Source organism: Antedon bifida, chromosome 2 (genome assembly GCF_963402885.1).
Source record: "Antedon bifida chromosome 2, ecAntBifi1.1, whole genome shotgun sequence".
Lineage (NCBI taxonomy): Eukaryota > Metazoa > Echinodermata > Crinoidea > Comatulida > Antedonidae > Antedon > Antedon bifida.
Window position 1 is genome coordinate 14,316,319 of NC_136227.1, and position 13,173 is coordinate 14,329,491.

The 13,173-nt window shown below is 35.5% G+C and overlaps 4 protein-coding genes across 4 annotated transcripts; 1 reads left to right on the forward strand and 3 right to left on the reverse strand.

Annotated features, from left to right (window-relative positions):
• Nucleotides 1–75: 75 nt before the first annotated feature.
• On the reverse strand, nt 76–4,629 carry LOC144835466 (2-oxoglutarate and iron-dependent oxygenase domain-containing protein 2-like). The gene is made up of 4 exons (XM_078690549.1): nt 4,497–4,629; nt 2,142–2,266; nt 1,468–1,725; nt 76–598 (listed from the first exon to the last, which is right to left on the reverse strand). The coding sequence occupies exons 1-4, from the start codon at nt 4,627–4,629 to the stop codon at nt 332–334; spliced, it is 783 nt and encodes a 260-aa protein (XP_078546675.1). The 3' UTR covers nt 76–331.
• Nucleotides 4,630–6,344: 1,715 nt separating this feature from the next.
• On the reverse strand, nt 6,345–9,142 carry LOC144835467 (2-oxoglutarate and iron-dependent oxygenase domain-containing protein 2-like). The gene is made up of 4 exons (XM_078690551.1): nt 8,984–9,142; nt 8,564–8,620; nt 6,713–6,823; nt 6,345–6,440 (listed from the first exon to the last, which is right to left on the reverse strand). Exons 1-4 carry the CDS (start codon nt 9,110–9,112, stop codon nt 6,345–6,347), a joined length of 393 nt encoding a protein of 130 aa, XP_078546677.1. The 5' UTR covers nt 9,113–9,142.
• Nucleotides 9,143–10,622: 1,480 nt separating this feature from the next.
• Nucleotides 10,623–11,625, forward strand: LOC144835946 (uncharacterized). The gene is made up of 2 exons (XM_078691081.1): nt 10,623–10,648; nt 10,973–11,625. The coding sequence occupies exon 2, from the start codon at nt 11,044–11,046 to the stop codon at nt 11,473–11,475; it is 432 nt and encodes a 143-aa protein (XP_078547207.1). The 5' UTR covers nt 10,623–10,648; nt 10,973–11,043; the 3' UTR covers nt 11,476–11,625.
• A 732-nt stretch (nt 11,626–12,357) lies between these two features.
• On the reverse strand, nt 12,358–12,753 carry LOC144835468 (uncharacterized). Its single transcript, XM_078690552.1, has one exon. The coding sequence runs from the start codon at nt 12,751–12,753 to the stop codon at nt 12,358–12,360; it is 396 nt and encodes a 131-aa protein (XP_078546678.1).
• Between the last annotated feature and the right edge of the window lie 420 nt (nt 12,754–13,173).

A 13,173-nucleotide genomic window follows, 5' to 3' on the forward strand; every position in this document is an offset into this window, starting at 1 on the left:
GTAAATAGCGCTTTATAAAAGTTTATTATTCTTTTAAATATATAATATATATTTATAATAATATACTAATGTATATACAGTACTATAATAGTTCTCTTTAATGGAGACTATGTTTTCCCATATTCTATCTCCTCCTAAACCTCACAGTCGACACACTTTTTCAAACAAAAAACGCTTCAAACCAATGTCTCTGCTACATCTTTATGCCTTAACCATTCTTGACATCCTTACATGTCACATAGTTAGGTCGCAGAGAGGTCATAATTACACATGTCCATTGGAAGAATCTTGTAAATATATTATTTGAGTTGTAAAATTTTTGACCTATGCATTATAAAGTACAACAAACATCGACAGTTGTATTTTCTGGTTGAGTGAATCCATCTCCGAATCCAACAGTCTTAATAAGTTCAGGTTTATTATCACACATTGGACACACTTTATTCCTTATTTTGGAAGATCGCATCCAAATAATTAGATTGTACCGTTCACCATCTGCTACTGGAAGAGCACCGTGCATGTGTTGTCCTCGATGAATTAAACCATACGTTGGCTTGTGGCAATATTCAGTACGCTGTGGTTCTTCTATTCCTCGTTGCTGTTAAAAACAACACAAAATTAACAAACCTGCTATGTTGCTATATAAAAGACAACCATGTCAATTCAACAGAGGTATACAAAAGCCAAAATGGAAGCCTAGTGTGCAATATTTTATATGACTAATGTTAGACTGGCTTTAGACTGCCACCAGGAAATGACATTAAGAACATCTTGTCTTGAGTCCTTATCATGTGTATGAACAGAAAAGTTCAGGTACTCAAAACAAGCATCTGAGGGTGGTTGGGAGAATATATACAATATGATTGTCACCAATATAGCTACATTTTACATTATTCGGGTCATAATAACAAAATTGTATTCGGGTCATAAAAACAAAATTGTATCGGTCATAATAACAAAATTGTATCGGTCATAATAACAAAATTGTATCGGTCATAATAACAAAATTGTATCGGTCATAATAAAAAAATTGTATTCGGGTCATAATAAAAAAATTGTATCGGTCATAATGAAAAAATTGTATCGGTCATAATAACAAAATTGTATCGGTCATAATAACAAAATTGTATCGGTCATAATAACAAAATTGTATTCGGGTCATAATAACAAAATTGTATTCGGGTCATAAAAACAAAATTGTATCGGTCATAATAACAAAATTGTATCGGTCATAATAACAAAATTGTATCGGTCATAATAACAAAATTGTATTCGGGTCATAATAACAAAATTGTATCGGTCATAATAACAAAATTGTATCGGTCATAATAAAAAAATCATATTGGTCATAAAGTATTACTTAAAATAGAATGTAAACCATTTAATTATGGTGTTCAGTGCCAAAATTATACAAATCGTTGCTTTGTTTTTTATAACCGGATACATTCAGGCATTGTTTTTACTTACATGACGCATGCCTCCAAAATACAATGAGCCCTCAGTGAAATCACTTGTAAGTGATATATTAAGAGTGACCTCTGCATTATCATAATGATAGTTAAGATCCAAATCTTCTCCAATCTTGTACTTTACAACAAAAGCTTTGTGAGAGTCTAACAAGTCTCCACCACAGTCTGGATACAAGAGCCTAGCGAGTGGAGTTATGTAATTCTGACGTAAAGGTGTGATGAAGTAGTCATCAAATCCCAATTCATTCATTAATACCTACAACAAAATACATTTTGAGAATTTTAAGCAGGTCTATGCTTTACTAATAGTAGTGGCTTTTATTTTATTTTTATTTATTTTCAATCCTTCTACATAACAAAGAAATCAAATAAATTATTTAAAAACAAAATCAATATCAAGAAGTGATAAAATACAGTAAAAATCACAATGCTTGGTCAATTGTAGATCATGGAAATCAATGAATTCTACTACATATTATACAAATGTGTTATAATACAATATTGTGTGTAATGCATGTGGTGGCATTTATTTGAGGAAAAAAGTAAAGGTTATGGGCTGTTTATGAGAGGGCATTTATACCAAATGATGTTGTATGGGGTAGGGGGAGTTAATTTGAGGTGGGGGTTTGAGTAGTTTATGCAAAGCAGGGCATTTATGGTAACCACACTTACACCATAATTGTTCATTGTATTTGGTCTTCCTTTTGGTAAATCTGTGTTTTCAAAATGTTCTATTTCTTCTTTAAATGAATTACAAAACTCTTCAGTAAAAATTGGAAAAGAGTAAATACGCTCTCCTACATAAAAAAAACAGTTAAATGTGAAACATGAAACGTAATTACAGTAAATATGCAAGTTTTTGAATGCCATTTTGAGTTATAGAACTTCCATGGTTCACAAAATAACAATGCAAAAACATGTAATTTTACCATTTTCTGGGTGCTTGACTTTCCTTTAATGTGTTTGAAATATGCCTTTTTGTCAAATAGTTTTAATCATATAGGAAAGCCTACTATACTAGTGTGGAGCTTTGATTTTTATCTTTTTCGATTACTGTTCAATGGCAGAATGAGCTTCACAATGTACAGTTATTATATGGCAATCAGAGAATCTTTTACTAACTTTTTATAGAATTTGATTACAATAGGTCAACTATCAACAAACCTTTTTCAGTACTTATAATGTAGGCTGGTATGTCGTTTATATGAATGTCGTGTATATTTTTTGTTAAAAGCAAACTTTGACTTTATTTCATATCTTGATAATATAAGGAATGAAAAAAAATATGTTGCCATTTTTTCTAAAGAAATTTAAAGGACCAAATTCAAGATGGCCGCCAATACTCAAATAACCCTATTTAAAACCAGAATATCACCAATAACACAAATTATGAATGTGGAACAAGTCCGTTTTGATGGTATTACACATTATACAATCTTAACTATGTATAGCGATAATCTGTCGGCCATCTTGGATTTCAAAATGGCCGCCACTAAAAAATAAATAATTTTTGTTGTTTCAACACAATGTTCTAAAATAGTCACTTCTCATAGGATTGTCTAAATATAAGGCTGTCTAAAGTTGTCAATGTTCTCTATATAATACCCCTACTATGACCCTTGAATTACCTAATCGTTCAAAGTTGGAGTTGCAAAAGTATGGAACAACTTACATTGATATCAAATATTCAGCAACAATTAATTCTAAATCTAAATTATAGATCTCATTTCTTTTCATAAAAGTGAAACTTGTATTTCAATGTTTGTATCTCAGACAGGACCACAATATAAAACAAGTGTATTTATACCTTACTGGCAATTATACCCGCCACAGGGCGGCTTTCTAAATTAGTTTAAAGCCTTCTCAGACCCCAGTGTCCCTATACCCGCCAACCTCCACCCCCCTTCAATAACATCCCACACTCTTTTTTAAAAACAAATTCTTCCCAGGACAAATGTCAATTCAACTTTAGGGTTAGGGGTATACATAGCTATGATAGGCCTATGTTTTAAGTACGTTGTAAACTGTGTAAATGAATAGGTGTCATATTGGCTGATATATATAATTTAGATACTGCGGCCTCCAGCCTTCTTTCTCCTATCACCATCCCAGCCACAAAAACAAACTCCTCCCATGGACAGTTCAAATGTAGTAACTTTTCCTAGTACAATTCCAATCATGTTATACTTCATTACGCCAGTATTTCCGCCCCTCTTCCTCCCTCCCAACACATCCCAGATACTGGGTGATTGTGTTTAAGACGTTTCCAGTACAAATTATGTTAGCCATCACTACCAACTCATAATCCCTCAGTGCCTGTTTTCAGATGTAGTTTAAAACATTCCCAGTACAGTTTCGGTCTTGGTGACAGGCATACATCCCCACCCCCTTTCCAGGGCTAATTAAAATACTTTATAACAATTTCCTACCACACAGTTCTGGTCAATTTGATAGCTTACTACCCCTAGCCTAAGCAAAATTAAATTCCCGGTACAATTGCGGTCATTTTGATACCTCATATGCATGGTTACGTGCTGAAACAGAACTAACATCGAAAGTGAGGAAAAGTGGGCCATTTTGACCACATTTTGGCCCCTAATGCTTGGTTCCCACTAGAGACGCAACAAAACGACGTAACGCAACGTAAGGGATTTGACCAATCACAAGCGATGGATTTATTTGACGGTCGCTTGTCATTGGTCAACTGGTTTGCGTTGCGTCTACGTCCTTGCATTGCGTCCTAGTGGGAACCAAGCTTAACTTAGATCCTAGATGGCGGATAATGTTCAAATTAGAACTTTCCCGGTACAATTCTGGTCATTTTGATACCCAATATGTAAGGTTATGTGCAGTAACAAATATTTGTATAACGCACAAACAAACAAACGTACAAACTCTCTAACTTATAATATAGATTGTGAAATCCTGTATAAATATGGTGTTCAATAATAAATGCGTTATTGCCATGTAATTCAATGTCTGAAACTTCAAGGCCATGGTCACCAGTATGGTTGGTAAGTTTTCAACCTGTCAACTTTTGGCAGAAGCTTGAAGAAAGATACAGCTCATTCACAAGCTTCATGGGCAGCATTAACTCCCACTTCTCATCTTCTACAATCTCAACCGATTTCATTAGATGTACCTTAAAGTTGACCACCATTATACACTGGTTTGATGAGTGCACATGGTTGTGGTATAAAAACTCATGTACTAGGGAAATACAAGATAATGCCTGGTGATGACTCTTGCCCGAGATGAGTGGAGGTGGACAGAGATGACATCAAGAAGCAATTATTTCGACCTGGTGAATTATATGGCTTTTAAACATGTAGCATTGTGAAAATAGTGTTGCGGCCAGTGCTTTTGTTGTATTGTATTACCTATACAACAGTGACACAAATATCTTAAAAACTCTGCTTTCTCTCTACAACTTCTGACACTTTTCTCGAAAAAATTCAGACAGAGAAAATGATTCTAAGTGACGTATCATTTTGTTTGAAAAACGCTGATCATAAAGATATTAACTTGAATACAGAGAGATGTGGTTAAACTATCCCTATATATGTCAGAGACACAAGACAACGATATCTGCACACATGGAAAGTACACATGCTTTTATAAAATATTTCTTTGCTCATGACCACCTGAACTATGGCCGGTTACTTCAGCTGTATCACTTTCAACAGATTACTGATATTGGAGTTTATGAGACGACATGTATGTGTGACAAAGGGAATTGCTGGATTTACATCAATTGATCAAGGTCATTGAGCATGGTATCATTGGAATAACACAAATTAATAATTTCATCAGAGCTGGCAAATCTAGTTGATGAGTTTGAAAGCCAACATTTAAAGAGAGATGATATCTTGATTAATGAAGAATGCTGCAAATCCCACAGAGGTGTTTGTTGGCCATGGCATGATGACATTGGACAGAAAATGTTTGAGGCATTGGTAAAAGTTTTGTAGAAGGCAAACTATATGAGATCCTAAGAAAAGGATGAATATTGGCAAAAAATATATATGACGGTGAATACAGGTGACAAACTTATCAAAGTAAAAGAGGACTCCAATAGAGATTCTTTGTCGTATCACATAGTCAGCTGGTACAGTACTGTATATAAGAACGTATGAGCATTTGGGGGTGAACTGAGGTATTGATTGCAGTACTTTTGCCAATTTGTTTCTGAACAAGCTTGTTGGGATCACAGATCAGTCTGTTGAAGTTTGATGGATACAATAGTAGAGAACGAAGGAAGGTCAACTTACTATATTGCATGCATAATATATGCATTCAAGACAGCGCACTGATTAGAAATAATTATTTCATTTGGCAGAGTTAGTTAATCACCATGTTGTCATAGGCATATCATTTGTGTCATTTCAATCTAATTTAATTTAACTTACACACGTTTTAATAAGAAATTTAACCCTTTTTAAAAAAATGGCGGCCACCATTTTGTGTTAATAACCGTGTTGTTGTCATGGCCTATCATTTTATGTGATTTCAATCAACGTCATAACTTGCACATGTTTTAATAAGAAGTTTAATCCATTTTTTTAAAATGGCGGCCATTTTGAAATTCAAAATGTCAAAATACTAATGAATATAGGTTTATAATAATTTTTATATAGCAGATAACCCATATAGCATTAATTTAAACTTAAAATATTATTCATAATGGGTGTTACTTTGTCCAATATGGTACATTTATTGGATATTTTACGTATTGGCGGCCATCTTGGATTTGACACCCTTAAGCTTTTTAAAAAAAATGGCAACATATTTTTTTTATTACTTTACATCCTAAAGACACTAAATCAGCTGGAATTTTGCTTTTAACAAAAAAATGACACGAAATTACATAGTGGCCTACACTATTATGAGTTTTATCAAACTTTGCATTGATGCATTTTTCTGCTTGCTATGTTCAACCAACTCCAGAAATGTTAGGCTCAGAAATGAAATCTACAACAATTTTAACGAGAAAATATAATACCATAAAGAAGAAAAACTTTCCAACAATTTTAAATATTTTTAGTCAAGATATTTAACTAAAAATATAACTAAAGGGGGAAGTTGTTCTTGTCAGTTGTAGTGAGACAAGTAGTCAAGATAAACGTTTGTTGTAATAGTTGGTCTTTACAAAATCAGACATGCATTCATAGTTGTATTCCGTCAGCAAGGTGTAGTTAACAGGTAAAATATTCTTTTCATTTTTGTACTACTTAATTCCATACCTGTAGTTTGTATATCTCTTGATTGAGTGGTGTGTAATGTTTTAAAATTGTCTCTTTTCTCTTTAAATAATCTCGGCCAAGTAATTTTCTACGTTCTACTTCTGTTTTAACCTGAAATGAATTGTTAGTGAGATAACATGTGTTTAATGGTATGAAATAAAATAAAGAAAATATAGTTTTGCATTTGAAAGTCCCACTATGAGGAAAATTGTCTGCATGAGCCAAATTCTGTTTTATTCCTAGAAGAGTTTATTGACAATTCACATTTACTGATATATGTTTATAATATACTAATTATCACAACTTGTCTTCATTCATAACTTGTCTACGTTTCTTGTTTGTTACCATTATTCTGCTACACATATACAATTATTCTGCTACACATGTACCGTATTCTGCTACACATGTACAATTATTATACTACACAGGCACTGTATTCTGCTACACAGGTAATGTAATCTGCTACACAGGTACCGTATCCTGCTACACAGGTACCGTATTCTGCTACACAGGTACCGTATTCTGCTACACAGGTACTGTATTCTGCTACACAGGTACCGTATTCTGCTACACATGTACCATATTCTGCTACACAGGTACCGTATTCTGCTACACATGTACACTATTCTGCTACACAGGTACCGTATTCTGCTACACATGTACCATATTCTGCTACACAGGTACCGTATTCTGCTACACAGGTACCATATTCTGCTACACAGGTACCATATTCTGCTACACAGGTACCGTATTCTGCTACACAGGTACCGTATTCTGCTACACAGGTAACGTATTCTGCTACACATGTACACTATTCTGCTACACAGGTACCGTATTCTGCTACACATGTACCATATTCTGCTACACAGGTACCGTATTCTGCTACACAGGTACCGTATTCTGCTACACAGGTACCGTATTCTGCTACACAGGTACCGTATTCTGCTACACATGTACACTATTCTGCTACACAGGTACCGTATTCTGCTACACATGTACCATATTCTGCTACACAGGTACCATATTCTGCTACACAGGTACCGTATTCTGCTACACAGGTACCGTATTCTGCTACACATGTACACTATTCTGCTACACAGGTACCGTATTCTGCTACACATGTACCATATTCTGCTGCACAGGTACCGTATTCTGCTACACAGGTACCGTATTCTGCTACACATGTACACTATTCTGCTACACAGGTACCGTATTCTGCTACACATGTACCATATTCTGCTACACAGGTACCATATTCTGCTACACAGGTACCGTATTCTGCTACACAGGTACCGTATTCTGCTACACATGTACACTATTCTGCTACACAGGTACCGTATTCTGCTACACATGTACCGTATTCTGCTACACATGTACCGTATTCTGCTGCACATGTACCATATTCTGCTACACATGTACCGTATTCTGCTGCACATGTACCGTATTCTGCTGCACAGGTACCGTATTCTGCTGCACAGGTACCGTATTCTGCTACACAGGTACTGTATTCTGCTACATATGTACCGTATTCTGCTACACATGTACCATATTCTGTTGCACAGGTACCGTATTCTGCTACACATGTACACTATTCTGCTACACATGTACTATATTCTGCTACACATGTACCGTATTCTGCTACACATGTACCGTATTCTGCTACACATGTACCATATTCTGCTGCACAGGTACCGTATTCTGCTACACATGTACTATATTCTGCTACACATGTACCGTATTCTGCTGCACATGTACCGTATTCTGCTACACATGAACTGTATTTTGCTACTTGTACCATTATCAGCCAGATAACTTAACATAATTACATAAATTAAAACATCAATTACTTACGACTCTCAGAACGTCTGTGAATCCTTCTTCATTGTCACACCCTTTGTTTTTAAGAATCTACAAAATAATACAAACAATTCACATTTTATTATTAATATTATATGTACTATACAGTAGCTCCAATTTGAAGCTTGTTTCTCTCCATTTCCCATTCACATTTAAATTACATACCATATATGTACTCACTCAGTGTTTCAACGGAGCACTTACGGAAACTACTACCATCATAATGTATAATTTGTTAATTTTGACCTGTGCATGTAAATTATAAAAATACTGCATACCCTAGACTAAAGGCCTAGGTCTAGGGTAGGGTTAGTTTAGACAGGCCTACTAGTTCTACTTAACTAGGCTCTGCTGTCTAGGCCTAGTAGCCTAAGTGTCTAGTTAAAAAGAAGATTTGGTAGCAACAGGTTTTACCGGTTTCCAAATATCAGCAAATATTTTATCATCTATATACGTCACATGCAGTTTAAACTTAGGTAAAAATATGTTATGGGTGTAGTAACAGCTACAAACATAGAAGCTCTTTCTATCATCAAGACTCATTATATTTTCTAGGCCTACGTAACTGTATGCTTACTGTTCTGTAGCAAGCTTGGCTTCTATCTTGTTGATTGATTGATCGCAAAAATCATAACAAAAAAACATGTGTAATTATAGCTGTTGTTTATTTTAAGGTCATCGAGTCATAACAGAGAGGGCGGTACACAGCGGTTTTTTTCAGAGCCATATTGAGAGAGTTACGACTTCGAATGGATTAGAAGCCATGTTTGTGTCCAACTATTCCTATGTAGCGTATGGAGTTGAGTCTTTTGTTTTGAAAATGTATAACGTTCAAAAGGCTTTAATTATCGAATTTAATATCAAAACAATCAATTTGATTAAAGGTTTTTGTTAAAATAATAAAAAAATTATAAAGTTACTGCGAACATGATTTAAAACAACAAAAATAGCAATTTCGGAACGGCTCTGGTTGTGCGCTCCATGCACGCTCTACGCGTGCGCGTTTAGTTTGTACAGCGATTCTCTATAGTAATGCATTGTTTTTACATTTTGTTGTTTAAAATCATGTTCGCAGTAACTTTATGATTTCGTTATTATCTTACCAAAAACCTTTAAACAAATTGATTGTTTTGATATTAAATTCGATTTTTAAAGCCTTGTGAATGTTATACAATTTTTAAGCAAATGACTCGACTCCATACGCTACATAGGCATAGTTGGACACAAACATGGCCGGCGTGCACACCACGTGACTTTCTAAAATCTGTGAACGCAATGCCGTAACTCTCTCTATATATGGCTCTGGTTTTTTTATTTTTTTATTAGGAGGAGCTGAGGCTACTTTAAGCCTATTTTCCACTAGGCGAATTTTTTCGCGCGAATCGAAAGCGTCATGCTATGCGCATGCGTATTCGAGTTTCTGTCTGTCATACTCCCTTCTTCGACGAATTCTAGTTCCTTTGATTTTTCGCTTCAGCGAAATTTACTAGTTCGAATTGTTTCTACTTTTTGCGAAGCGAAAACTTCTCAACCAATCACAGAGCTGCTCGAGAAATGAGTTGTCAAATCGTCCGGCGGCCCGGATTTCTCAAATTGTTCATACGGACGACCTCGCGCTTTTTTTTTTATTACAGTATACTATCCGATCCGATTCAAGTGATAGGCCTATTTTTTGAGTCATATTAATATGGAGTGTAGCGAAATTCTCATGACAATTGAAGATGGTGCTGTGAAAGATCTAGAAGAGACAGAATTAGGCCTAGGAGGCCAAATACTAATAGGCCAAGGCTATTACGAGTGTGATGAGCAGCAGACTAGGCCTAGACCTACCGGCACTGGAGCAACAGAAGCAGGCGTCGTAGTCGTCGCGACAGGACCCCAGCCACAGGAGGCATGCAGTCCACCACCAGCAGAGGAGGAAAGCTTAGGCCTAAGCCTAGGTCTGTTTAACAAAGAACTCTTCATAGAAGAAGTCAGAAAACACAAATGTCTGTGGGATGTTAACTCTGAAAAGTATAAAAACCGTGCAATTAAAGTTTAACGCCTGGAAAACAATAGGAGAAATTTTCAATAGAGAAGGTAAAAACAAACTCTAAAGTAAGCCTAGCCTAGGCTATACTAGCTAGGCTACTAGGACTAGGTTAGACTAGGCCTACTACTTGCTAGGCTAGCTAGGCCCCTATATCTTAATATTAAATTAGTAGGCCTAGCCTCTAGGAGGAGGTCTAATCTACTAGCTAGGCCTAGCCTAGGTTACACTACCTAGCAAGCCTACTGGCAGGCAGGCCTATTCGAACAGTCCATTTTCAATTTTGGATAAATTACTCGCGTGTAGGCCTAGGCTAGGCCTACAAAAATTAAAGTTAAAGTATTAATTTGGTATAATTTGTTATATTTTTTTAGTTGAATTCCTTCAGCGACAACTCAAAAATTTGAAAGACACACTAAAGAAGTGCCTAAACAAGAGAAATTCAATGATACGGTCTGGGGCAGCCGCTACGTCTTTACCGCAATGCAAGTATTTTGAACAGATGAGATTTCTGCATGAAAAAACAGCCAACAAGCCAACTGTCAGCAACTGTCAAGCTACAAGTAGTGGTATTACTACTACAAGGCATGCTTCTAATGAAGAGAATATTGATCCCTGTGTGTCGACGATTATACCACAAGTACCGATAAAACGGAAAAAGCAACATGACGAACTTGATACAATGATAATAAACCAACTGGAAACGACATCGGAAGCCATTAATTCTTTGATATCGGGTTCGAATCAACAGGAAGATGAAGTCGCTCTATATTTCAGGAGCCTTATTCCAATTGTTTCAGCATTTGACCGCCGAAGACAACGACTCGCTATGGTTAAAATAAGCCAATTGCTTTTTGATATAGAATTCGAGGAGTAAAACAGACATATTTAACATAAGAACTGTTAATGTTACCATTTACTAATAACATTTAATGCGTCTTTGCAAATAATTATATACTGTATATATATATAAGAAAACTGTTATTTACATTTCAATTGAATCGGATCGGATAGTATACTGTAATTAAAACAAATAATTATTTTTTTTAGTGTTATTTATATAGTACAAATAAGTACTATGCTGTAATACGTCTACAAAACCGTTAATTATATTTCAATTAAATGAGATTGGATAGTATACTGTAATTAAAACAAATAATTATTTTTTTAGTGTTATTTATAGAGTGCAAATAAGTATTATACTGTATACGTCTACAAAAACCGTTATTTACATTTTAATTAGGCTAAATCGGATCGGATAGTATACTGTTAATTAAAACAAATAATTATTTGTTTAGTGTTATTTATAGGCCCCTTAGTGCAAATAAGTATTATACTGTATACGTCTACAAAAACCGTTATTTACATTTTAATTAAATCGGATTGATGTAACAGTATTGATTTCCTTCATATTAAATATTTTCATTTACTTATTTTTAAATTTCGTTATACTGTAAACCGACTGTATTTCTTTAAGTTCGGTTAACTAATCCCCATTGCCATTGTACAGCGCCTTCATTGTAAAAATAATCTTTATAACCATTTCTGACGGCAGCAGCATCCTTGGAATAGTTGTTCGAACCTATCCGACGTATCGATTGTAGACCACCGTGCAAATTAATATCGGTATCTTGCCTCCATTCACCTGGCGTTACCCCTGTTGGCCCATCATTGTCAACAAATTGTAATGGGCAATATTTAATACCATTTGATGCATTTTGTTTCATTAGGAAATTGTGAAGAACGACAATAGACTGCGTTATGAGCACGATACCATGAGCACAACCTTCCGTACTTTGGCAATAATTGGCCTCCTCAGAATGCGAAATCTGCTTGCAGCTATACCAAAGGTGTTTTCGATGACTCTTCGTGCTCTCGACAGCCTATAGTTAAACACTCGTTGATCAGTTTCTAAATGTGAAGAAGGATAGGGTTTCATCATATGCTTCTTTAATCCAAAAGCATCGTCTCCAACAAACACATAGGGCAATGTTTTGTCTGAATTTGGGAGCATCTCTCGAGCTGGAATGTTGAGCAAGTTATTCTCTATAGCATGTCCCAAATAACTACATCCATATACACTACCATCACTCTGACGTCCACTGTCTCCAATGTCTACTAATGTAAATTTATAGTTCGCATCACAAACCGCCATAAGTACAATACTAAAGGTTTTCTTGTAATTAAAATATGATGAGCCTGAATTATTAGGTGCTTGCATATCACTACATGCTTCCCGTCTATAGACCCAACACAGTTGGGAAAATTCCATGACTCGAAAAATTAGGTGGCGCGCGGCGGTGTTTTTGGAAAAAAAAAAAGAAACTGTTGGTTTTGGGGAAGTGAGAGGAGGCGCGCCTATCAAAATGACAACTATTTTGATGGAAAAAAGCAATAATTACATTCCAGTAGGCAAAAAAGTAAGTTACTAAATTAATGCAATTGCGCCTAGCTAGGCTAGGTACAGGCAATGTAGGATAATGCAGGTCAGGTGCAATAAATCTATGCTAGGCCTAGGCCTAGCCTAGCCTTGCCACTAGCCTAGCTAGGTAGGTAGGCCTGGGTAGGATATTAT

Bases quoted from the DNA above. Each gene is read 5' to 3' on its own strand.
- LOC144835946 (XM_078691081.1), top strand. From the start codon at position 11,044: ATGATACGGTCTGGGGCAGCCGCTACGTCTTTACCGCAATGCAAGTAT.
- LOC144835467 (XM_078690551.1), bottom strand. From the start codon at position 9,112: ATGAGTCTTGATGATAGAAAGAGCTTCTATGTTTGTAGCTGTTACTAC. The intron at 6,824-8,563 runs GTAAGTAATTGA...AATTCATTTCAG, and splicing joins TCACAGACGTTCTGAGAGTC to GTTAAAACAGAAGTAGAACG. The intron at 6,441-6,712 runs GTATGGAATTAA...AAATTGTTGTAG, and splicing joins AAGAGATATACAAACTACAG to ATTTCATTTCTGAGCCTAAC.
- LOC144835466 (XM_078690549.1), bottom strand. From the start codon at position 4,629: ATGGTGGTCAACTTTAAGGTACATCTAATGAAATCGGTTGAGATTGTA. The intron at 2,267-4,496 runs GTTGAAAACTTA...TTTTTTATGTAG, and splicing joins CTTCTGCCAAAAGTTGACAG to GAGAGCGTATTTACTCTTTT. The intron at 599-1,467 runs GTAAGTAAAAAC...TGTTTTTAACAG, and splicing joins ATTTTGGAGGCATGCGTCAT to CAACGAGGAATAGAAGAACC.
- LOC144835468 (XM_078690552.1), bottom strand. From the start codon at position 12,753: ATGGCGGTTTGTGATGCGAACTATAAATTTACATTAGTAGACATTGGA.